Consider the following 26188-nt stretch of genomic DNA (forward strand, 5'->3'; position numbering starts at 1 on the left):
TCTCAAAGCCCCTGTCCAGCCTCTCATATAGGGACCATGAAGGCTGAATTTCTGAGAGTAGTTCTGGTCTCTGAGCCTCAGATGTCAGGAACTGTCTCCACAGGATGCAGACGATGGCTTATTACACTTGAGATTCATTTCACTCACATGGCCTGATGGTGGAACTTGAGCAATATTCTCACTTCTCTTTCTTAAAAGATGTGTAATGACATATGTATCTTGGAATAGTCATGAAGTAGACAGGGAGGGAAAGGGAAGATAGTTTGAGTTTTGTTTGCAAATGGGAACAGAGGAACAATTATTTTTGCTCTTTTTAAAAAATATTTTTATTTTAGAATGCAAAAAATGGAGGGTAACAGTTACATAAGTCAGGCAAAGAGTACATTTCTTTTTGGACAATGTTAGCCTTTTTCTTGCTGTCTCTGCTTTTCCCTCCCACCCCCCCCCCAGTTATATAGTTCATTTTCCACATAGTGTCTAGTGAGTATCTTTGCTTCATTTGTTCACCCTTTGTCCCACCATTTCTGTGCTTTCTCTTATACTCCCAGAGATATATACAGCAACTAACAGAACAAAAAGGAAAAAAAAAAAGCACAGCAAGAAACCCCAAACTTCTTGTTTCCATATCCTGAAGTTAATCGATAAATATTATTTTATATGATAAAATGCACATAGACATTTTGTCTTTCTGTTCCTCCTAAGAGTCTTCTTTTGTCTCACTGTGTGTGAATACCTAGAGACCTATATAATTTATTATGTCCCAATGTATTTTAGATCTAGCTTCTGAATGTGAGAGAAAACATGCACTGTTTGTCTCTGAGTTTGGCTTACTTCACTTAACATGATTTGCTGTAGGTTCATCCACTTCTCTGCAAATGACATAATACTGTAGGTGTCTATGGTATCCTGGCTTATGATGTTCAGGGTAGATACTCAGGAGTGGTATGGCTGGGTTGTAGGGAAGATTTGTATTTAGTTTTTTGATTACTGTCCAGAGTGAGTACATTCCCACCAACAATGGAATAGGGTTTCATTATCCCCACATCTCCTCTAATATTTGCTGTTGTTTGAATTCACAATGTTGGCCAATCTAACTGGAGTGAGATGAAATTTCAGAGTTGTTTGATTTGCATTTCTTTCATGGCTAGTGGTGTTGAGCATTTCCTTATGTGTTTCTTTGTCATTCTTAGCTCTTCTTCTCAGAAGTCTCTCCTTTGCTCCTTTGCCCATTTAGTGCCTGGTTTACTAGCTTTGGGAGGGGTCAGTTTCTTGAGCTCCTTGTATATATTGGATATTAGGCCTTCGTCTGATGTATTGCTGGTAAAGCTCTTCTTCTAGTCCATTGGCTGTCCTTCTAGTTTAGTAAGGATGTCCTTTGCTGTGCAGAAACTTAGCTGTTTGTCGAGTCTCTCTCCTATATACTTTGACCTTGGGACTCTTTCAAAAAAATTGTTTCTGCCTGTCTGAGTTCCAGTGTTTCTCCTTCTCCCTCATGCAGTAATTTCAAAGTTTAAATTGATCCACTTTGAGTTGATATTTGTATGTGATGACAAACAGGGACTCACTTTTAATTTTCTGCATATGGATTCCTAATTTTTCCCAACACCAATTATTGAAGTCTATCATTTTTCACTGTACATCTTTGGCTCCCTTATCAAATATCAGATAACTAAGTATATGGTTTTATTTCTAGTTCTTTTCTTGAAGATGTAAATAGCCTCTTAGCTTCAATATGTAACATATTTTGATTCTTTTTCCAGGACCTACTAGGATTAAAACACCTATTATATTCATTCAAAAGCATTCGTTGATTTCAGCTTATATGCCTGGCACTACTTTAGGTACTGGCACAGAAGATGATGTTGCTACTGTGTGTGTGTGTGTGTCTGTGTGTCTGTCCGTCCGTCCGTCTGTCTGTCTGTCTGTCTGTCTGTTTGTCTGTTTGTGCATACCGGCATTTGAACTCAGGGCCTCACACTCTCATTTGATTTTTCCCACAAAGCTGGCACTTTACCACTTGAGCCACACCTTCACTTTTGGCATTTTGCTATTTAGTTGGAGATAAGATTTGTATTTGTCTGCCCTAGTTGGCTTTGAAACTCAGTCCTCAGATCTCAGCCTCTTGAGTAACAAGGATTAGGGCATGAGAAACTCTTGCTTGGCTAATGTCCACTCTTCTTGGGTGCATGTTCTTGTGAGTGTGGAAAGAGATGCGACATTTTTAGAAAATGAACAAGGTATTTATTTATTTACTGGGCACTAGTGCTTGTCCTGAGACTTGAACTCAGGCCTGGTCACTGCCCCTGAGCTTTTTTGCTCAGGGCTAGTACTCTCCTACTTGAGCCCCAAGGGCTCCACTTCAGTTTTTGGTGGTTGATTGAAGAGAAGAATCTCTTTTCTCCCTGGATTGGTTTTGAGCCAAGGTTCTCAGATCTTAGCTTCTTGAGTAGCTAGGATTATAGGCATGAGCCACAGGCACCTGGCAAGGTATTAATTAATTAATTAATTAATTTATTTATTTATTTATTTACTTGGCCAGTTGAACTCAGGGACTGAGTGCTGTCCTTGGGCTTTCCCAAGGCTAGAGCTCTGCTACTTGAGCCACAATACCACTTCTGGCTTTTTTTTTTTTTTTTTTTTTTTTTTTTTTTGCCAGTCGTGGGCTTGAGCTCAGGGCCTGAGCACTGTCCTTGGACTTTCTCAAGGCTAGAGCTCTACCACTTGAGCCTCAGCACCACTTCCGGCTTTTTTTCTATGTATGTGGTACCGAGGAATCGAACCCGGGTCTTCATGCATGGTAGGCAAGCACTCTACCACTAGGCCAAACTCCCAGCCCCGACCACTTCTGGCTTTTTCTATGTATGTGGTACTAGGGAATTGAACTCGGGTCTTTATGCATGCTAGGCAAGCACTCCACCACTAGACCAAACTCCTAGCCCCAAGGTATTTATATATTTATTTATTTATTTACTTACAGCAAGTAGCATGATAAACCTATAGAATCTTATTTTATTCTGAAAGGTTGGTCCTGGAATATAGATTTAAGAATGGACTCGAAATATGACTTGGCTGGGGTCAGACTTATAATCTGCCAGATAGAAACAAAGCCATTGGCAGAGGGATCTGGCTGCCAGAACAAGAGAAGCAAGGGGCTTAGTCTTCCATCCATCGGAATCCCCACAAACTTCTACCCAACTAGGCAGTGTTAAGGGCAAGGTTGTGCATCCATCCACACTTTGTCTTCTCTTTTCTCTTTGGGACTATCTGCATTTCCATGCAAGGCCCTGGCTATCCATCCTGGCCATGGTAGTTACTGTAAGTAAGTCTCTGTAAAATTGGCCTGCAGCCAGATCCTAACATTGTCCAGAAAGGGACAGCCTGTGCCATCCCTGAAGCATGACAAAGCACCCTGTGTGATTAGAACAAAGGACAGGACAGGCAGCAGAGTGGGGTGAGACTCCAGAGAGATCTTGGCCAGAGCCACACCAGTCTTGGTCTTCTAAATGAGGAGAGGAATTTGGATTTTCTTGTAACTATGATGAAAGGCCATTGTTTTAACCTCTTGTCCTTGAACTTGTAAGAGAATAAAGTTGCAATTGTATGAAAATGTCAATCTTGCCTTACCATGGCAGGAAGCCACAAACAATGTAAGTAGAATGTATGCCTCTCTGTCACTGAGAGAGATGGGAGATATTTGCTGCTTTCATTGCAGTTATCTTAAAATGTTACTTGTTTCTTGAAAGTATCTTTCCGTAGTCTACAGAACTTTCTAGTTAGCATGACAGCTTATGAGTATAATCCATCTTGATCAGATGAACCCCTTCTATTGGTTTCCGCTTTCTCCCATCTTCCCTACTCTTGCTCATCCCTTCAAGGTACCTGGTTCTATTTTCACATCTGCAAATGTCATTTATGACATTACATGTGATGAAGAATCACGATAGTTACTGGAATTCCTAATAAACCATGCTATTTAATCTTATTTATTAATAAGGAAGTCAGGAACAACACTGGAGAGGTGCCACCTGTTTCTGCACATCAAGCACCCGGGAATGCAGCCATATCATTCATCCACATGTCACTGTCCCAGTACACTTAAAAATACTGTCTGGCTTACACAGAAGATGTTGGCTCAGTCCTGCATTGATTATTCTGATTATCTATCCCTATGAAACTGATTGAAATATTTGGATGGCTGTTTAGTTTCTTAGCAAGTTTCCACATTTATTTATTTTATACACTTACAAACATTTTGAGACAAGAACCAGAGATTTCAACAGATTCCCTAATGACCCAAGACCAGAAAGGGAAAGGCAAAGACAACCCTAAAAGCCCAGTGTCTCAGGCCTGGGCATCGTTAGGTATGCCTCCCTGGGCCTTCTTTCTTGGTCTGAGATTCTCTTCCTCATCCTGGGGCAGATTTTCCTCAGGTCTGGTGGCAGAATCTGCTTCTTCTTATGAGTGATAATTGGGCCTTTGCATATTTTATGAGCGTGCTAAGCTGAGGTCTTATGTGCACTGTCTAGTTTAATCCCCACAGTGACACAGTGCGGGAACTGTCTTCAGGTAGTGGTGAGGGAAGGGAGGCCCTGACACACCGTGGGCAGGGGCAGTCGCAGTTGCCCTTAGGCATCTGTGGTCTCTGCTTAGATGAATGCAGTTCAACCCACCATGGGTGGAAAATGATAAAATAGCCTCCATATTTAGTATGCACAGATTTAATAACATTTTTCTCCTTGTTATTACCCACAATCCGGTCTAACAACATAGCCTTGACACTGTGTTAATTAGGGATTGTAAGGAATGTAGAGATAAGTTGAAGGACATGAGGAGATCACACGGTTCTGTTCAAGCACTACACTGTTTTTGAACAATGGACTTGAACATCTGTGGGCTTTGGCACAGAGGGACAATTATATTCATTTACTATATGCAAGGTACTCAGATTAGGAGTTGTCTGTTATGTCTCAGGAATGCCAGATGCCCACCCAACCAAGTGTCATTGAAACTTTGGGGTTTGCCCCAGGCCCACCTGCCTCTTACTGTTGCTAGGTTACTTATGTTCTGCAGGCCATGTGGCCTCATCCTGGCCACATCCCTGGGTGCTTTACACATTTCATCCTGTAGCTCTCAGCTGGAAGCTCTCTCTCTGTCGGTACTATTGTTGTGTTGCTGTTTTGGTGTTACCTGAGACTGGCCATGGAGGTGACATTTTCCTAGCTGAAGTAAATATCCTTGGCAATCCCTGCCAATGGCCCTTTACAACTTTTTAATTAATTTATTTTTTCAAGCACAGACTTCTTTCCTGTCAGTGCAGCTTTCTTGCTTTCTTCCTTTCTTTTTCTTTTTGTTTTGTCCTAGGACTTGTACTCTGGGTCTGGGCGTTGTCCCTGAGCTCTTCAGCTAAAGGCTACCACCCTACCTGTGGAGCCACAATGCCACTTCTGATTTACTGGTGATTAATTGGTGGTGATTAATTGGAGATAACAGTCTCATGGACTTTTTAGTGCCTGGGATGGCTTTGAATTGCTATCCTCACATCTTAGCCTCCTGAATAGCTAGGATTACAGGTGTGAGCCACTGCACCCAGCAACTTTTGTCTCCAGAGAGACTTGGTGGCTGTCTTAGACTATAGGCATTACCTTATCTATCGCAACCTAAAGTTAACTATTTGCACATCACCCTTTGATTGGTGACTAGATTAAAGCTGACCATAGTAGGAGGGGATGGTAAGCAGGGCTCCATCCCAAAGAATAAAAGGAAGCAACTCAGTGAGATTCACTTCGCTTGGGCAGGTTCTGTCCAGAACCGGAGAAGTTACTTTCTGTGTTAATCTTGTAGGTCATCTTTTGGGTTTGGGTAGTACCTGGAATATCAGGCATTTTTCCTGCCTCCCTGCCTCCCTGCCTCCCTCCCTTATAACAAATCATGAGCATTATACAGGGATACCTGGGGTGCTGCTATCTCCCAGAGTACACACTCACTGTATTCTGGACTCTTCCTTCCTTGTAGTTTTGTAACCTGCCTCTGTGACTTTGCAATGTGATGACCTATGTTTCCATAATACAAAGCATTCTTTCATAGCAGTATTTTAATAGCTCTAGTATGTATCAGTAGCCTGCTTTAGGACAATTGCTTTACGTTTTCCTCGGTAGTAGGGATCATTTATAAGACTCAATATGCCAGGCAGGGTCCAATCAGAAACTATATCTACACCTGTTTAAACAGGATGTTCAGCTTAGAGCTGGCCTCTAGTCGAAGCTGGTTAACAGAGTGGAGGGGCTAAGGTGGCTCTAGTGGGTCTAGATGGAACAAGTGCATGAAAGAGCCTGTGTGGGCTTGTCTGGGGACAGGCATCATTGATCTTAAAATCCCTGACAATCTTACCTCCAGTTAACCATCAAAAAGCAGAAGTAGAGCTAGCTTAGACAAAGAAGCTCAATCACTGAGTTCAACACCTAGGACCAAAACAACAACGACAACAACAACAACAACAACTACAACAACAACAAAAACTGGGCGGAGTAGACCCACAGGGGTCCTCCCACCTCTCTGTGATGCCAGAGCTGGTCTGAGGACATACACTTGGCCAGATGACCTGTGCTGGTGAGTTGGGCAGGCAGTCACAACCTCAGAAGTGACTCCTAGAAAGGGGGGCAGGGTCTCATGGAGCAGGTTTCTGTGGGGATTCTAGTAGGGTGGAAGCTTTCTTCTTGTCCCTTATTCTCAGTGCACATTCCTGTCCAGCTGGAAAGTGGGATGAGCCTCAGATCCAGCTTCTGTGGGATCAAAGAGAGCTGGGTTTTGGGTTGAGAGGCAGCAAGCGCATAAGTTGAATCCCCCCCTTCAGATGTGAACACTGCTGCACATCTTTTATAAAGTGTACATGCAATTACAGTGTTTTCACAAGATGAAAAAGTTCAAATGTTCATCCTAATCCTGTTAAGATACTCATAGTAGTTATAACCTGACTTAGGGTTTATAACTCACTTCTTTATACAAGTACTTAATAATAAAATTTTATAAGATGTGCAGAATTACAAAAATTGTGAAGGCAGTTTGAATTTAGACTTTGTTTTTTTAAAAGACCTATCTTGATTATACAAGACAAAATCATTAGCCACAGTGAGTCTCTGTACTTAGCCTATGCTTCTGCATGGGAGGAAAGGTGGGCTTCTTGTGTCTGGCTTTCCTTTCTGGATTGTTTAATTTGAGACTGGATGGTGCCCAGAGCCAATACTTGCAAGGTCAGAACCCGTACAGCTGCTCCAAGCCTCTCTCCCCTGGCTCAGTTTCCTCAAGTTATTTTTTATGACAGATTTATTTCCCTAACACGCTTTTATTCTATCAGCAATACTGCTCGAGAGCCTCAAATGTTTCCTCTTTCCTTATTGTACTGAAAATGCAATAAAATAGAAAAGAATTGACCTTTAGCCAGGGCTTCTCTAGCCTCCATTCTGTTGATAAGAAAACTGAAGTTCATGGACATACATGTTTAAGATCATACGAGAAGGCAGTTGGCTCAGGCCCAGCCTGCAGCTTCCTTCCTCCTACTCTGGCAGTCTTTCCAGGACACCCTGGGCCCAACATCCTTACCCCGTCAACCGAATCCAGCATAGCACTTGGTTGGAAATCTAGTTACACTTGACCTCCTCCTCTGTTGTGTACGAATGCCCAGTAGCCACTGGCTGGATCCAAGGCCAAGACTCAGATTGAAATAATTACCTCATATCACTTTTAAAAAATGGAGTCAATAGCATCTTTTCTCAGGGTGTTAGTGGGATTTGGCTATCAGTCAGGTTGTCTTGGCCTTTAGATCTTGGACCTGAGCACCAAGCACAAGGGGAGATAGCTCTTGTGTCCAGTCCTGTATTGTTGACTAAGGAAGTAAGCCACTTCTGTGCCTTTTAATTACCAGGTAGTTCTGTCTTTTAGCCATAAAAGTCAGGGAATAGTACATGCTCCCTTAAGGGAAACTGGTTTGTCTCCAGAAAAACATATTTATCTCTGCCTTAAGGTATGTGTGATTAAAACCATGAAGGAGACAGTCTCCTTATGGTCTTTGGACCAGCCTTCTGAAGTGCCGGTACATTCATGGATTCCTGGTAGCTGCTTTACCCCTTCTCCCCCTCATTCTAAACTTGATCTTGTTACAGACTGAAAGAGTTCAGCCATCTATTGGGGAGTAAGCATATTCATATACTAGGTTTACAGACCATAGTGGGTAGTTAACAGATAAGTCTTTTTTTTTTTTTTTTTTGCCAGTCCTGGGCTTGGGCTTGGGCTCAGGGCTTGAGCACTGTCCTTGGACTTTCTCAAGGCTAGCACTCTACCACTTGAGCCTCAGCACCACTTTCGGCTTTTTGCTATATATGTGGGGTACCGAGGAATTGAACCCGGGTCTTCATGCATGCTAGGCAAGCACTCTACCACTAGGCCAAACTCCTGGCCCCCGGATAACTCTTAATACCTGTCTTGTTCTTTTCCTTCTTTTTTTAATCTTCAGTTTTGAGTATTGAGCACAGGATTTTTGAGGGCTCTATATAGTAAAATGACTAAATGAGATGGACAACTAAGAACAGAAACTAGTGGGGAGGGCAAAAGAAAAATTAGGAAAGAAGTCAAACCACACTTCCACTGATGGATAGACCCTGATGTGAAGATCTTGCCCCAGAAAAAGTTCAGCGTTAGTTACAGAAAAAGGATTGACCTCATTTCTTTCTTCTTTCTTCCACACTCACCTCTCTGCCTTTCCCCCCTTCCTGGTTCTCTGGGGGAATCAGATTTTATTTTAGGGTATTTTTTAACATTCCTCCTTAAATGTCAGCCCTATGGTCCTCTGTCTTGAGGCTTTGCTCTGTATCCTAGCAACTGGTAATCCTACAAGGCCCTCAACTGCTTCATTAGCCTGAAGGGTGAAGATCAAGCAAATGGGAAGCCAAAGGGGCGAACAGGAGTCGATTCACATGCAAACCAGTCTCGGATGATTAAGTAATGTGGCTGAAGAAGAGTTACTTGGTAGCAGTGCCTCTAAACTAAGAGGATCCTCTCAGCCCAGAGACAGAGAGAGGCCAGGATGGTAGGAGGTGGGCAGGGGAGGAGAAGTAGGAAGTTGTACCCTTCAAATCATACACATTTTTCTTTACCTGGGAAATTTCTGCTGTGTTTGGCAAATCACAGTAAAGGGAATAGAAATTGAATTTTGGACCAGGTCACCATTCTTAATGTGTCTGATGATGTAGGAAGTTGGCATGTAAAAAGAACACACTTCAATTTTGATTAAGTTCTAAAGACTAAGTCCCAGAGAATGTAATTAGAGATTCCCTCCTTGAACAATTGTTTGTTAAACTTGTCATTTAAAATATGATGTAAACATAAGCCATAGAATTAATGATTGTTGTTCTTAAGGTACTATGCTATCTCTCATCACTTCTACTGTCCCTTGGTTATCTCATATTGTTACACTGTCTCACTTTGCTACCTGATATATCGGATATAATTGTATTTGGTTATCTGAAATTGGATAGGGAACGGGGGAAAAACAAGATGAGGGGTGGGGAAGGGGGGAAGGGAAATAGGGACCATGACATGTGAAAGGGTATCAATGTGTGGGAATTAAGGCACCATTTATCTGGCAAATATCATGTAACCCTTCTATTAATTACAATAAAAATATATTTAAAAAAAAGAACACACTTCAAAGGGGGAGAAATTGGACAGAGATGACTTTTTTTTCTACAGGACCTTGTCATATACTGTCTACATGGAGGCTGAGTGGATGGGCTGCCTCTGTACAGAAACGCAGAGCCATTACAGGGAGGCACCTGTGGATGGGGGGGTAGGCTGGGATATGGCGGGTAGGCCGGGGTACAGCAGGTAGGCCTGGCAGTGTGAGGCAAAAGACAGCAGGCCCTAGGTGCCTTTCCCTGGTTTATCATCCTTCTGCATTGTGTGCAGGGGGACAGTTCTCTGCAGAACAGCTTCTTTCTGCTGCTTCTCTTCTTTGTTTTTGAAGAGCTAAAATTAGTTTTGTTCATTGCAGACATTATCACCTCGACATTTAGAATAGTCTATGTATGGTGGGAAAATCTTAGGACAGTTTTTTTTTTCTTTTTTCTTTTTGTGGATTATGGGACTTGAACTCTAGGCCAGGATGTTGTCACTGAGCTCTTCAGCTCAAGACTACCTCCCTATCCCTTGAGCCGCAGTGCTGCTTCTGGTTTTCTGGTGGTTAATTGGAGATAAGAGTCACAGACTTTAGTGCCTGGGTTGGCTTTGAACTGTGATCCTCAGATCTCAAACTCCTGAGTGATAGGATTACAGGTGTGAGCCACCATGCCTGGCCTTTGAGCCACCATGCCTGGCCTTTTTTTTTTTTTTTGTGTGCCAGTCCTGGGCTTGAACTCAGAGCCTGCGCACTGTCCTTGGACACTTTTTGCTTAAGGCTAGCGCTCTAATATTTGAACCATAGCACCGCTTCTGACTTCTTCTATGTGTGTGATAACAAAGAATTGAAACTAGGACTTCGTGCATGCTAGGCAAGCACTCTACTATAGGCTATGTTCCCGGCCCCAAGGCGTAGCCCAGGCTAGTCTGGAACTCTTGATCTTCCTGCCCCATCGTCCTTGTTCAGTGAACATAATGACGTCCAATTCTATCAATGTTGTACCACATGCAGGGTTTCTTTCTTTGGCTGTATAGTATCCCCCTGATGCATAATGATGACTTTGACTTTGGCCTTTCCTGTGATTCCTTCTCTCTTTGGGAAGTGTTGTATATGGCATGCACTAAAAGCATTTGTTCTTTGGTTTTTTTCTCCTACAGGTATCCTCCTTTCACACCTAGGCTGGTGTATTTCGATCGCCCTCTCGTTTATTCTGAATGCCTTTATGGCACAGATACAATGATTACCCTACAGTCTTTCTTACCTTATTGAATGTCCAGAAGATAAAGATTAGTCCTGTCAGTCTATAGCCTGATATGGAGACTTTGCCATTTATCCACTGATGCTTTTACTTCATGCTGACTGGGTCATACAAGTTCACCACTCCCTGTAAATACAACTAGTAGAGCAGGAGTAGGCTATTAGATCACAGAGGGTGACATTCCGAGGGTGGCGGGGATGGGGGCAAGATGGCCAAAAGCAAAATAAATAAATGAAATCATATATACACAGGTGCACATGTGGGGATATGAGTGCAAGTGTGTGCATGTACACACACAGAACACAGTGCTTGGAGGACTAAGTCAGCTAGTGCACCTCTAGAAAAGACACACAGGACAGGGTAGAATTCATAGGGAATGACAGGCTCTGATGTGAAGCAGCAGAATGTGGTCCTAGCCATACTGTTCTGCATACAGAAGAGGGGTGTGTGTGTGTGTGTGTGTGTGTGTGTGTGTGTGTGTGTGTGTAGGTGTGCATGTGTGTGGCGCTTTGTAGGGTAGCATAGGTGATATCCTCTTATTTACCACATGCAGGGTACAGCGATGAGCTTTTCTAATGGATATTAGTTTGTGCTTAGTAATAAAGTTACTTTCATTTGCAGTGTGCCAGGTGCTGTTGTGAACTTGTCTCCTCACATGGAGTTGGGGAAGCCCCAGCTGTCCCCACTGCCTGTAGGAGAGGGCTGGGCCAGAGGCCACTCCCTGTGCAGGTCACAGCAGTGTTTCCCTGCTAGGATATGACCTGTGCTTTGTCCCCCAGCATCTCTGCCATAGAATTTACAAAAACAGAGCTGCCACTCCTTTTCCTTTCCTTTTTCTTTTTACCAGTGCTAGGCTTGGAACTCAAGGCCTTGTGCTTACTAGGCAGCATGATACTTTGGATATGCTCCAGCCCAGTTTTCACTGGTTAATTTTAGGCGAGGGTCTCGCTATTCTAAACAGTCCAAGTTGTAAAACAAGACCCTGTTTTGGAAATAAGCAGTGCAGAAAGGGTCTGACAGCATAGCTTACATGATAAAGCATCTGCTTAGCAATCATGAGGCCCTGGGCACCTCCGATAAAGACATAAAAATTATAGCTTTATTGAGATATGTCTCACAGGCCTCCAGAATACATTTTTTAAATGTTTTTTTTTTTTTTTGGTAGGAAAAGTTATTTATGGACTTGAGCAAGCATCAACACAATTAATTTCAGAACATTCTCATCACCCCATAAAAAATAACAACTTTGTACCCATTAGCAATGACTCTTCATCCCCCGCAGCCTCCCCTGCCAATCATGAATCTGCTTCCTGTTGTTATGTATTTATTTGGTCATTCTGGACATTTCCTGTATGTAGGTCCACACAATATGTGCTCTTTCATGTCTGGCTTTTTCACTGAGTGTTGCCCATTCAGAGGATATCTGTGCTATAGCACACACCAATGCTTTGTGCTTTGCAGGACCAAGACATTTTCTAGTGAATGGATGGACGGACCTCATTTTGTGTAGCCCCTTATCCCTAGATGGGCATGGTCCATTTGTTAATTGTTAAGGAACAATGTTTCTGTGGAAATTAATGTATACCTTCTTTATATGGGCATATGTTTTCAGTTCTGTGGGCATATGTTTTCAGTTCTGTAGGCTGTAAACATAGAAATGGAACTTCTGGGTCCCATTCCCTGAGTTTAATGTTTAAATTGACTTAATTTTGCTTTGCAAGTGAAAATAAATTCACTTCCTTGGTGCTGAGTGTTGTCAACAGCTTATTGTAATGCGAACACATCTGGGGCCCAGGTTAAGACTCTGTGAGTGACTCAAGTAATCATAAGCACACTTATTGTGTAGAAATGATGCTTGACTATATTTGTTTTTAGTCTCTTCTTTTCCTAGCTGCTTCTTTCTTGAATATTCACCCAGACTTTTTTTTTCTTTTCCAGAATCGCAATGAAATAAAAAATGGCACTATCCTTCGATTAACCACATCTCCAGTAAGTTGATCTTGGTTGATTATTTCTTTGTAAGCTGTTGGCCCTCTGGTTCTGCTGTGGTGCTTATGAAATGTTGTTTTTTGAGAGTGACTTTCGTACAAAACCAGAAGTCCCAGGGATGTCCTCATATACACAGTCTAACTTAGTAGGAAAGCCTCTCTTCCAGTTTATTTTCTGTAGCAGAAGAGGAAGGAGACTGTTGCATTATGAAAGGCAGGAGAATGGATTGGGAATCATGGAACTATAGAGTTTGGCCATCTCAACAGCTCTTACATTACAGATAGAATAACTTAGTTTTACATATTTTTTTAAAAATCAACTTGCTGGGGCCGGGAGTTTAGCCTAGTGGTAGAGTGCTTGCCTAGCATGCATGAAGACCAGGGTTCGATTCCTTGGAACCACATGCATAGAAAAAAGCTGGAAGTGGTGCTGAGGCTCAAGTGGTAGAGCTCTAGCCTTGAGAAAGTCCAAGGACAGAGTTCAGTCCCTGAGCTAAAATCCCAGGACTTGCCCCCCCCCCCAAAAAAAAAAAATCAACTTGCCTGAGCAAATTCAGAGAAACAAAGCAAGCCAAACAAAAGATAAGCTGTTTTACTTCCTTTAAAATCTCTGTGTGTGAGAGAGAGAAAGGGAGAGAGAAAGAGACAAAGAGAAAGAGAAATGAAATTTAAATATTTCCTAGTGTCAATCAGTGATGGTGAAAATTAATTTAAGAAAATTAAAGTGAATAAGCGTTGGGCCACTAAAGCTGTTTCACGAATGACTGATCTTAGAACAAATGCAGATCTCTGTGAGTGAAAGCTGCTGAGCAAAGTGCCTGTGGCACTTGCAGTGAATGGGTGGCATCCTGGTCTTTCTTGTTTCTTGGTCAGGTCTGTGGGTAGTAGTATTAGCATATTTGAGTTGTATTCTTCCACACTACATTTCTTTGCTTTCCTAAAAAATATAAGCGGCACAAAATACACAAAGTGTTACTATTTCCACCCGCACAGTTGAGGAAAACTGAGTCTATCTATCATTTCCAGTTGTCACTGAAGCCATGTGGTAGGCTAAAAATAAATTTCAAAATTGGAGAAGAAAGCATCTGGCTAGAATTAAACTGTGGGCAGTGTAACTACCACAGATCCATCTTGTTGAAAATTACATTAAAGAGGTTTAAAAACTGCTAAGTATTTTGTTTTCATTTAAATTGGTCTGTTTTTTTTAAATTTTTTTTTAACTTTTATTTTTATTGTAAGGTGATGTACAAAGGGGTTAGCGTTCCATGAGTCAGATATTGAGGACATTCCTATTTAAACAGCATCACCCCCTTCCCTCATTTTTTTTCCCCTCCCGACCTCCTCCCCCCAAGTTGTATAGTTCATTTCCAACCTTCGTGTGTAGTGAGTATCACTGCTGAATTAGTTCATTCTTTTTCCTACAGTGTCTGTGCTTCCCCTTCCCCTCCCCAAATCACATAAACTTACATAGAAGACCTAAGTATTTTATCCTAAAATCAGTGGACAGAATGGCCGAGTCTTTGTAGCCATTGCCCTGTGCCAACTTTACTGCCTCACGCAAATGGTAGTTTGCTGTCCTTTCTCAATGACCATGCAGTGGGTTGAGCCATTTTTGTCTGACTTCCTGGAATCAATGTGAATTAATGCGAACTTGACCCCTGGAAGTGAGCATTTGATTTGTGCTTTGCATTCCTATTTATCATGTTCAAACTCTCCCATCTGCTTGCCAGGCTGGAAGTGTACACCGTGTCTTTGTTTCCTCTTAGAAAGGCTCAGCTTTTTCTCTTGGCCATCTCCAAACCAAAGAAAGAGGTGGTTCCCCTCCCTGGGGATTCATGGACAAAATATCCACAAGCTCAGTCCCTCTCAGAAAGGAGGTTGGGGATTGGTGAAGAGAGGGTGGTGTTTGCCAGTATTCCCAGATAACATATTTATTTGTTTGTTTGTTTATTACATTTGTTGCCTTTTTTCAATACAGTTTTCCACCTTGTTCCCATTTCCAGTCTAGTTATATTGCAGTTATTCTGCTTAGTAGGAAAAAGTTCCGGAATAAATACATCAAAGAAGGAAAACAAAGCTGTGAAACTAAGTTGCATGCAGCAATTCCCAGAGCAACATTTTAACTCTGTGGACACCTGTCATCTCAGAGGAGGGGTTTTGGAAAATATCCTCCACATTTCCAGCTCTGTTAATGGAAACAGTAGCAAACAGGATGCTACTACAAGATGAGACTGGCTGATATTTACAAACTTGGGTCAGTTGTGCACTTTAACCCGCAGGTATGCAGGCTTTGGTTTATAGTGTCTGGAGACAGCACACTCCTAGACTCCGCTCTGTAGATGGACACAGGAACTGGGAATCATGTCACTGCAAAATATTTGGGATCTGAAAATGGAATTAATTGCTAGGTTACTTTCTGCAATTTTGTTTAACTGAAAAATATGGGTCACACATGGTAACTCATGTGTGTGTGTGTGTGTGTGAGAGAGAGAGAGAGAGAGAGAGAGAGAGAGAGAGAGAGAGAGAGAGAGAGAGAGAGAGAGAGAGAGAGAGAGAGAGAGAGAGAGAGAGAGAGAGAGAGAGAGAGAGAGAGAGAGAGAGAGAGAGAGAGAGAGAGAGAGAGAGAGAGATATTCTGGGGCTTGAATTCAGGGCCTGGGACTCTGTCCCTTATCTTGTTCACTCAATGCGAGTGCTCTATCACTTGAGCCATATCTCAACTTCCAGCTGGGTAATTGGAGGTAAGAGTGTCATGGACTTTCCTGCCCAGGCTGGCTTTAAACTGAGATTCTCCAATCCCAGCCTCCTGAATAGTTAGGATAAGAGGCATACACAGCTGATGCCTGGCTCCCTCCCTCCCTCCTTCCCTCTTTTCTCCTCCTTTACCTCCTCCTCCTCCTTTTTTGTGCTGACTTCAGGGCCTGGGTACTATCCCTAAACCTTCTATTTTTGCTTAAGACTAGTGCTCTACCATTTGAGCCAGAGCTCCACTGTTGGATATGTCTCATGAATTTTTCTGTCCAAGCTGGCTTAGAACTGTAATCTACAGATTGCAGTCTTTTGTTGTTGTTGGTGGTGGTGATGGGACTTGAACTCTGGGCCTGGGCACTATCCTTGAGCTCTTCAGCTCAGGGCTATTGCCCTACCCCTTGAGTCACAGTGCCACTTCCAATTTTCTGGTGATTAACTGGAGATAAGAGTCTCATGGACTTTTTAGTGCCTAGGCTGGCTTTGAACCATGATCCTCAGATCTCAGCCTCCTGAATAGCTAGGATTACAGGCATGAGCCACCATGCCTGGCTCCTTCAATCTTTTCATAGGCAATAAAAATGGATCTAAAAGTGAATTTATTATAGATGTGAGCCAGCAGTGCTCAGCTATGCTAGCATTTAAAGTTCCTTCATCTAATGAGTTGAGTACCTCTCTGCTGGGAGATAAAACACTAACATGCACATACAGCTCCACACACACACACACACACACACACACACACACACACACACACACACAGACACGCACATGCACAGTCTTAGGTAACATGTAGCCATGTTGAGTTGTGCCTCTACTCTGTAAAGATATTTCCATCTAAGTGTTTTTTCCCCTTTATAAAGTATGTGTTTCCTTTCAAGTAAGCATTTCTGCTGATTTATCTCCAGCTGAAGTAGAATGAATTAGGTATAAATTCTGTCTACCCAGCTTCCTCTTCGTTCATTGACATTTTTCTTAGCAAAAGTTCTTCTGGAAAAGTGCACATATAGAAAGGCCAATAGAATGTCCTTTGGGCACAGTAGAACTGACAGGGCTCATTGTACCCCAGCCAGGAAGTCTAGGGGTGATTAGGGGACAGAACTGGAATTCTTCCCACCTTCCCTGGGAGAGGCTATATTCAGAGTGATTTAGAAGCTGGGTGCTGGTGGGTTACACCTGTAATCCTAGCTACTCAGGAGGCTGAGATCTGAGGATCACAGTTTGAAGCCAGCCCTGCATGAGAGTCCATGAAATTTCCTCCCCCCGCCCCCCTCCCCCAAGGCTAGTGTTCTACCACTTTGAGCCACAGCTCTACTTCTAGTTTTTTGGTGGTTAATTGGAGATATGACTCAAGGACTTTCCTGCCTGGAATGGCTTTGAACCACTGTCCTCAGATTTCAGTCTTTGGAGAAGTTAGGATTACAGGTGTGAGCCACTAGCTCCTAGCCTCCAGAAATGGAGCTATGACTCAAGTGGTAGAGAGCTAGCCTTGAGCCAAAGCATCTCAGGGACAGCACTCAAGCTCTGGGTTCATGCCCCAGGACTGGCACCAAAACAAAGGAACAAAACAAAACCAAAAAACCAAAACGATTTAGAGCCCTGAGCCTCTGCATATAATTAGGGGGCGAGCTTCAGGGGCATGTTTTCTGGGTCCCCACCCAGGCTTTGGACACAAGAAACCCTTGACATGGCTTGGGCTTATGTTTTAAAGAACCACATAGGATTATGGTGCGTGCCTTTGTGTGTGTGTGTGTGTGTGTGTGTGTGTGTGTGTGTGTGTGTGTGTGTGTGCATGTGCAGCCATTGAGATCACAGTGAGTTATATAATAAAATAATTTTGAGTATTTGTTGTCTTACTCAGAGTAAATATGTATTTCAAGCTTGGAAAAAATGGGAGTGAAGCTTTCAGACGTAATGTGTAAGCTGTTATTACTCAAGGGTATTGACTGAAGAGACGGGTGTGAGGGCTGCACTTAGGCCATTGTTTAATGAAGCAAGTATCTTTTAGTTACTTCTAGATAGATGATTATGCTTCAGAAGTAGACATCTGCCCCACCCTTGTTTCTATTCCCTCCCTCGCCTCAGCCCTGCTCAGTTTCTGGGACTCCAGTGTCCTCCTGACCTCACTTTGCTTTTCTTTGAAATGGAAGGTGTGTGCTACACAGACCCTGTACTTTAGCACCTGCCCTTGAGAGGCCCGGCTTTCAGTCAGGTATCTGCTGCAGGTCTTTATTTCTCAGGGACACTGTCATTTCTGTGACATCATAATTTTCTTTTTGAACTCTTTCATCTCCCTTCCCCTCTCCCCTCAAGGCTCAGAATGCCCAGCATCTCCATGAGCGCATCCAGTCGTCAAGTATGGACGCCAAGCTAGAGGCCCTGAAGGACTTGGCCAGCCTGTCCCGGGACATCACGTTTGCCCAGGAATTCATCAACCTGGATGGCATCTCCCTCCTCACCCAGATGGTGGAGAGTGGCACTGAGTAAGTAGCTGGCGTCCATACTGGCATTCACACTGGCATCTACAATGACATGTGCACTCATGTCCACACTGGCATTTACACTGACATCCACGATGGTGTACACATTGTCATGCACAACTGGCTTTTACACTGGTACCCATAACTCCTACCTTTTCTTTCTATCCCAGATCTAGCCGTTTCTTACATTCTTTATCCCTTCATTCCCCAGTTTTCAAGAACAGAGTCTTGGCTAGATCAAAAACCTGGAATAATTTTTGGAAAAAGAAAACGGGCCAGGCCCCAGTGGCTCATGCATATAGCCATAGCCTAGCTAATTAGGAGCCTGAGATTTGAGATGTAACATTGTACCAGTCTCAGGAAAGTCCTTCAGACTCCTAACTTCAATTAACCACCAAAACCCAAAAAAAGTGGAGCTGTAAAAGTGATAGAACACTAGCCTTGAGCAAAAAGTCCAGGAGCAGCACTCAGACCCTTAGTTCAAGTCCCAGGAAGAGCACACACACATAAATAAGGCAATAAACACTTTAAGGATCAAAATATATAGTATGGTTTATAATTACAGTAAGCATTTATAGAGTACCAACTTTATATAAGGAGTAGGAAAGTGGAAAAATTGTCAAAGAAGAGTGTTTTGCCTTGCAAATGGGGTGGAGACTGTTTTATGGGCAGAACCCAGTTGGCTAGAGTCTCTGTTGAGGAAAGTGGAGGCAAATGACTGGGATACTTGGTCCTCACTAGTACTTAGAGCCTGTGACAATGGCTGGGGAGGGAGCTAGTTCCATCAAGGAAGGGACTGACATTTGTGGTGGAGTAAGGAGCCAGGTGGGCTGGAGGATGCAGCTCTGGCTTGGGTAGGGGTCAATGCCCTGTCCATAGAAGGCTGGGGTGGTGTGGAGAGCACTTGGCTACACATTCTGAGACCAGACTAGCAGGTAAGCAGGTGCTGAATCAGCTAACTTTCCAACAATGAAGTAATAATATAAAGGTTCTCCGTAGATATGTATTGGAAAGGGGTGAATCTCATTGGGAATTGTGGGTTCGGTGTGGGTCCTTTATGAGTAACTTACACAATACATTTCTCTCATGTCCCTTCCTCCCCATCCTACCACTGGCCAGATTTAAACTGCAGTTCTCTTTTGATCATTCAAAGCCAGTACATTTTACAATAGGATTCTTACCCATCTGAGAATTTTTGTGGAATTTGGAATCCAAGGTCTTACTTTACAGACAAGTAGAGAAAAATCTCTAAAATGAGATCCAAGACCAGTGACAGGCTGGGGCTATCTGGAGAAGGCCAGTGGTAAACACTACCATTGCAATTTGTGTGTGTCAGTCCTGAGACTTGAACTCAGAGCCTGGATGTTTTGCTCAAGGTTCACACTCGACTATTTGAGCCACAACTCTACTTCTGGTTTTTTTAGGGTTAATTGGAGATAAGAGTCTTGGGGATCTTTGTGGCTGGGCTGACTTTAAATCCCCATCTTCAGATCTCAGCCTCTTGGGTAGCTAGGATTACAGGATGTGCCACTGGCATCATCTGGAGTTCTAATGAATGATGACTAAAACTCTAATTGTAGCAGTTTACCGGTACATTATCTGAGGATGGGACAGAGCAACTCAATGTTTGGATGTTACTAGGAGTGAGAACAGCCAGAAGTAAGTCTAAGAATGAATTTAGAGAAAGGAGAGAATGTTTCCTGCCTGAGACAGACGTGGGGTCACTCACTGAGCATCATCACACCCTGTGGTGTGCTACCTAAGGGACAGGGAGATGTGGGGCTTGCCACCTCAGTGACACTATTAGTGAAAACATGCAGTGGGAGTGTACATTCACCTGAGTGCCGACTGTCCACTCACCCAGGGCTGTGCAGTGCCAGCTGCTGATTGGAGGGTTTGTGCCATGAACACTCCCTGCCCAGGACCACCCACAGTGATCTTGTGTAGGTACTTTTCTTATTTTAAACTTTTGGCAGGACTGGGGTTAGAACTCAGAGCCCCATGCTTGCTAGGCAGGTGCTCTGCCACTTAAGCCATACTCGCAGCTTTTTTTTTTTTTCTTTAATGTTATTTTTCAGAGAGGTACTTGTGCTTTTGGGCCTATGGCTGGCCTTGGACTTTGGTACCTATGTTTTCCACATAGCCAGGATAACAGATATGTACCAGGCCTGGCTTATTTGTTGAGTTGGAATCTTGCTCATGTCTTTTTTTTTCCCCCCAGGATGCCCTACTAAGCTCCACCTTCCCCTTAGCTAAGATTACAGCCATGGTACTACTGAACCAGGCTATCGTGAAAATACTCTGGATTTATCAGGCTGACTATAGGAACTGCTGTGATAATGTGAAGATGCAGAAAGCAGGATGTCTGTTTGTGATAGGATGCAAGGCTGTGGCTGAGCCTGGCAGGTGTCATGAGGAAGACAATGTGCTGAGACCTTTTCTTTTTCTTCATTTCCCCATTCCCTTAGTCTGTTAGGGCTGTCCTAACACTTTACTATTTGAAGGTGGGAAGATCAAGTTCAAGGTCGAAGGCTCATCAGGCTTGGTCTCTTCCAAGGCCTCTCTTCATGGCCTTGGAAGATGGCCACTTTCTCACATGTTTTCTCCTGTGTGCTCTCCTGAGTAGTGGGAGGGGGGGAGGGGCAGAGGGAGAGAAGTGGGCAATTCAATCCATTACCATCATTAAAGGGACACTTCTACTTTTGTTTTAAGAGCAAAAACAATTATGGATATGTGCATGGATGGGCCTTTGGGGTCTGCATGCTGCCTTCAAGTGCAGTGTTAACATCCAACACTCTAGCTATGGAATACCTTTTCTTCTGACAAAGGTATAGCAGGCATTAACATTTTAACTATTCATCCTAATTAGTGAGCATTGCAAGTGGCTGCATGCAGCCTTGGTTTGCAGACACAGGCAGACAGACACAAGGCCAGATCTTAGAAGCGTTCTGTTCCACAGTGTTCTCTTAGATTTTTCCATCACACCAGGTTCCTGGTTCCTGGTTCCTTCAGTTCTTCTTTCACTGTTTTACATAAGTTTAAAGCCAAGCTGCTTTGGAGATGGGGGCAGGAGGAGCTGAGCCTCAGGTTCCCTTCCTGTCTTTTGCAGTCCTCAGAGATGGCTCATTTGATCCAAAGCAATTTGTCAGAACCGTTGCTCAGATCTAAAGAAAATAAAAGAGAGAGACCAAATGGAAGATTTTTTTTTTTCTTACAAGGCAACCTGGCTTCTCAGTTAAATTAAATAGCAAGACTTTAATTAATTGCCAGGAAACCTTTGGAACAGAAACTACACAGACTAAATCTCTCTTGCCATTGGAAATGTCTTCAGTGAGGACTCCTGGCCCTGGGCAGGCAGCTTTCCAGCCGGGAAGGAAGAGAATCTCTCTGGTGCTGGATCTGTGGAAAGTTTTTGGAACCAAAGAGAAAACAGAGCTGGGATTTCCTTCCTTAACTTTAGTAATAACAAGGCAGAGAGATTGCTTGCCTGCTTGCCTGTCTTCAGTGTAGGTATGCTTCAGGATCTTTCTTCAGCTACCCAGAGAGGCCACAAGGCGTAAAGCAATTACGGAGGAACTTGGAAATGTTCATCCCTGTGACATTGGCAAGTTTAATTCCTAAGCTTTAATTTTTTTTTCCCTTTTGATATTAAGGCTTGAACCCATGGCCTGGACTCTGTCCTTGAGCTTTTTTTGCCCAAGGCTAGTTCTCTACCACTCGAGCCGCAGCTCCACTACACCAACTTTACTGTTGTTAATTGGAGATGAGAGTCACAGAGACTTTCCTGTCCAGGCTGGCTTTGAACCGTGATCCTCAGATCTCAGTCTCCTGCTTAGCTACCTAGGTTACAGGAGCCTAGTCATTCCTAGTTTGTGATTGGTACTGAGGTTTGTAAAACAAAGAGAGTTTGGGGGAAGGCCATTGCTCCAACCTTAGCACAGTTAGGGATGCTGAGAGGGGAGCGAAGATAATCATATAAAGATGATTAACAAGTGACTGATTTGATCTGATTTGATTTGAATGGCAAAAAAAAAAAAGGGCCCTGCAACTCCATATGTTCTTGTGTGGATTTTAGCCCACCCTGTGCTTGGTTTCCATGTTCCCACACACAGACAATGACGACTGAGCTGCTTCCTCTGAATCCTCCTGCTGTTGAATTTCCGGGGGTAGGGGGCAGGGGACAAGGGATGACCAAGAGCAGGGAGGTCCCCTAAAACAAAAGACAGGCACTTAGTTCCCTTTCCAGTTGGCTCTGTGTCAGGAAAATGACACCACTGGAAAATGAGTCAGCCCTGTAGCCAAACTGGCAAAAGCGAAGTCCTTGTTTCCAAAGAGCTCGAAATCCTTTGAAATCAACCATCATTCCTTCAGGAAAATAGACAGGAATCATCAAGCATAGGAATTCATTGTCAGCTATGCTGACCACAGCCACCTGTAAGGTCTTGGGGGTGTGTGTGTGTGTGTGTGTGTGTGTGTGTGTGTGTGTATTTGCTATTTTATTTTTACTTTTTGTACTAGTAATGGAGCTTAAACTTAGGGCCTAAGCTCTTGTTTGCTTGTTATTTATTTATTTATTTTTCTAATGCTAACATTTTCTAGTTAGTTAAGTCATACCGCCACTTGGAACTGAGATAATCAGATATCAACCTCCTGGCTAGCTAGGATTATTATAGACATGAGAACCCGATTTTATGCTATTTTAAATATACACACAAGATTTATAAACATACAGTTATAATATTCATTCTCCTTATAACTTGCTTTTTTGTACCTATTAAAAGTTCATGTCATTAAATATTCCTCATTGTTTTTTTATTAACTGTGCATGATTTCATCTTTACAGCTTTTCTGACATACAAGTGAGTCACAATATAATATAATATAATAATTTGAGGGATGTAGACACTGTAATTAATCCATACCTTATTATAGGAAATTTTACATTGTTATTTTTTGAAATGTTTTCTAATCTGCTTTAACTAAAAAGCTAGAGACTATTAGAATTGTTTTGTAAAAATCAAATTCCTACTCAGAAGGCTATACATTTTAAAACTTAAAAAAAGATGGAGCTGGGAGTTTGGCCTAGTGGTAGAGTGCTTGCCTAGCATACCCAAAGACCTGGGTTCAATTCCTTGGAACCATATACATAGAAAAAACCAGAAGTGGTGCTGTAGCTCAAGTGGTAGAGCTCTAGCCTTGAGAAAATCCAAGGACAGTGTTCAGGCCTTGAGTTCAAGCCCCAGGACTGGCAAAAACAGAAACACCAGTAAAGTAGCCAGGTGCTAGTGGCACAGGGCACATGACTATAATCCTAGTAGCTCAGGAAGCTGAAATCTGAGGATCCTGGTTCATAGTAGCTAGCTGGGACAGGAAAGTCCCTGAAACTCTTATCTCCAATTTACCATCAAAAAAGCTGGAAGTGGAGCTGTGCCTCCAAGTACAAAAGGTCAGGGATGGTACCCAAGCCCTGAATTCACTTCAAAGGACTCTCTCTTTCTCCCTCTCCCTCTCCCTCCCCCCCCCCTCTCTCTCACACACACACAGACACACACACACACACACACACACGCGCGCGGGCGCGCTCGCACGCACACTTACTCACGCATGCACAATGAAGAATACAAGACAGTATATATTACTGCTTATTGCTATTGCTACTGATTTTCTTAAAAAGAGTCTCAGATTAAACTTTCATTATTCCAGTTGTCTTTTTCCTACCTGAACCAGGCAGGTGTAAAATAACCTTCATTCCCATGCATTGAACTTTGGTGTGCCTTGAAATGTCTTGGCCCTCACCTTTGAGAAAGGGGTGGGAGGCTGTTTTTAGACAAAGTGTATGCTCTTTGAGTACCAAACTTGATCCCTAACCCTGACCTAGGCCTGACATGGGAGAAAACTCCTAGATGTGACAGTAGGCATTTTTTTGCAAGCCATTGTCAACTTTCATGGAAATTGCTGTTTCTCAGGGGACACATCTGTTCTGGGCGGTTCAGGATGAGCTAAGTGGCTCTGTCTAGGACTTAGCAGCAAAGCCTGGCTCACCAAGCAGGTTTTTCATTTTGTTTTTAGAGAGGCCATGACCAGAAGTAGCAGTAAACCCCAGCCTGAGCCAGACAGATGGTTCCTTGGTCCTGTGTACGGCCCCAGCTGTGTCATTACAGCATCTTCCTAATTCCCTCTGCTGGGTGCTAGTATGCTGGTGGGGGCAGAGCTTGGGGAAGCCCAGACTTCCAGAGCTGCCCCTCCATTCCCCTCTGGGGCCCAGCCAGGAATTTCCAACACAAAGGCCCAAGAGGCCAGCGTAGGCAGGCTTTGTCCAAGTCCCCAGAAAATCCCTTTACAGGCCCACCCCCCTCTCCCTTGCGAACCTTTGCTGTTTAAAGAGGAACACTGCCATTCATTCCTGGGGCTGAGAGAGACACGTTTGACCTCTAGGAAACTCGAGCCTTTCTATCAGTCACAACGTTCTCCTCTGCTCATATTTCTTTCTTTTCTTCAAAACATGAACTGTACTTGGAAAGAGGGAGAGGGCAAGGGAATAGAAAGGGTTTTATTTAAGGGAACACATACCACAACAGAAGCTTTTCTGAAGCCACAGAGAGAACACAGAGGTTGGGATGTGGGAAAACATGTTATTGGGGGAGGGGGAGAGGAGAAGATCCCAGAAAAGATTCTTGTTGTCTCCAACAAAGAAGCAAAAGATACCTGTGTGTGGGCACAAGTAAAAGTTTCAGAAGAAGGAAGAATGTAACGCAGAGAGAAAATTCAGCATTGAGGGAAATAGCAGGCTTGTATTCCGTGCTCCTTTAAGAACAAACATGTGCTTAGCTTTCCAGGGTTTGGAGTATGTCTGGGAGTTCTTGGTAAGGGCAGTGGACTCATCTTAGGGAAATGAGCAACAGTGAATAGCCGTACTTGCTGATGAGATCTGCTCACGTGCACAGCTGTCAGCCATGGTTTTAAGCATATGTATAAGATGCAGTGTGTGCAGGAAGCTCTGAGTGGGAGTTTGTTGGGCAGAGGTCAGGTTAAGGATGCACAAGGATCCACTGTGCGGGTGCCTTCCACTGAGTTGTAACTGGCCTAGGAATTCCATACCACTAGGAAGAATCCCAGCTATCAACTGAACATTAATTGCTCTCAAGTTGAAAGGCCATGGTAGGTACTAAAGAAGGTAGGAGTGGGGCATGCCTAGAAGAGAGGGTTGGTTTCAGCGTTTTTTTTTTTTCCCTAGGATCCCTGTCCCCAATCAGGCAGGTTTCTCTCTACACTGGTCCCTAGAGGACATGAACATATGGAACCCCAGAAGCCAGCAAATAACTTTGCAATCCTGGCATGATATTTATTATGTGTGGAAGAGTGAATGTGCACAAAGCTTTGTATACACTCATTTTAATAAGGAAGTTTCAAACTGGGGGGAAAATTCACAGGGAACAGAATGAGGAACTTCAAGATATACCCACAGACCCCATTCAAATTTTCACTCACAAAGTGGTGTTCTACCACTTGAGATATACCTCTAGTTCCCACTCAAGTTTTATAAGTTGTTCTAGTCATATCTTTGGGTCTAACTCCATCCTAATAGTTCAGTCTTCCAGTCTAGAACTCTTTCATAATTGCTTCATTCTTACATGACTTTGGACATTTTTTTATTTTATTTTATTTTTTTTTGCCAGTCCTGGGCTTGAGCTTAGGGCCTGAGCACTGTCCTTGGACTTTCTCAAGGCTAGAGCTCTACCATTTGAGCCTCAGCACCACTTCCGGCTTTTTTCTATGTATGTGGTACTGAGGAATCGAACCCGGGTCTTCATGCATGCTAGGCAAGCACTTCAACCACTAGGCCAAACTCCCGGCCCCTAACTTTGGACATTTTCTTAAGGCCCCAAATTAGTAATTTAGTGCAAGATATCTGTCTGTCTGTCTATCTATCTATATGCTTGTACTCAGTGCCAGTTGTGGGGTTTGAACTCAGGCCTGGGGCGCTATCCTTAAGATTTATTTATTTATGTTCAAGGATAGCTCTCTTCCACTTTAGTCACAGCTTCATT

The 26188-nt window shown here is 43.2% G+C and overlaps 1 protein-coding gene across 1 annotated transcript in view; it reads left to right on the forward strand.

Annotated features, from left to right (window-relative positions):
• The window catches only part of Elmo1 (engulfment and cell motility 1), a 425322-nt gene that overhangs the window by 112080 nt on the left and 287054 nt on the right, over window positions 1-26188 (forward strand). The window contains exons 6-7 of the mRNA XM_090332628.1: window positions 12864-12914; window positions 17974-18143. Coding sequence (XP_090188754.1) covers window positions 12864-12914; window positions 17974-18143 — 221 coding nt within the window. The remainder of the gene's footprint in view (window positions 1-12863; window positions 12915-17973; window positions 18144-26188) is intronic.

Source organism: Megascapheus bottae, chromosome 5, assembly GCF_031878675.1.
Source record: "Megascapheus bottae isolate mThoBot1 chromosome 5, mThoBot2.hap1, whole genome shotgun sequence".
Classification (NCBI taxonomy): domain Eukaryota; kingdom Metazoa; phylum Chordata; class Mammalia; order Rodentia; family Geomyidae; genus Megascapheus; species Megascapheus bottae.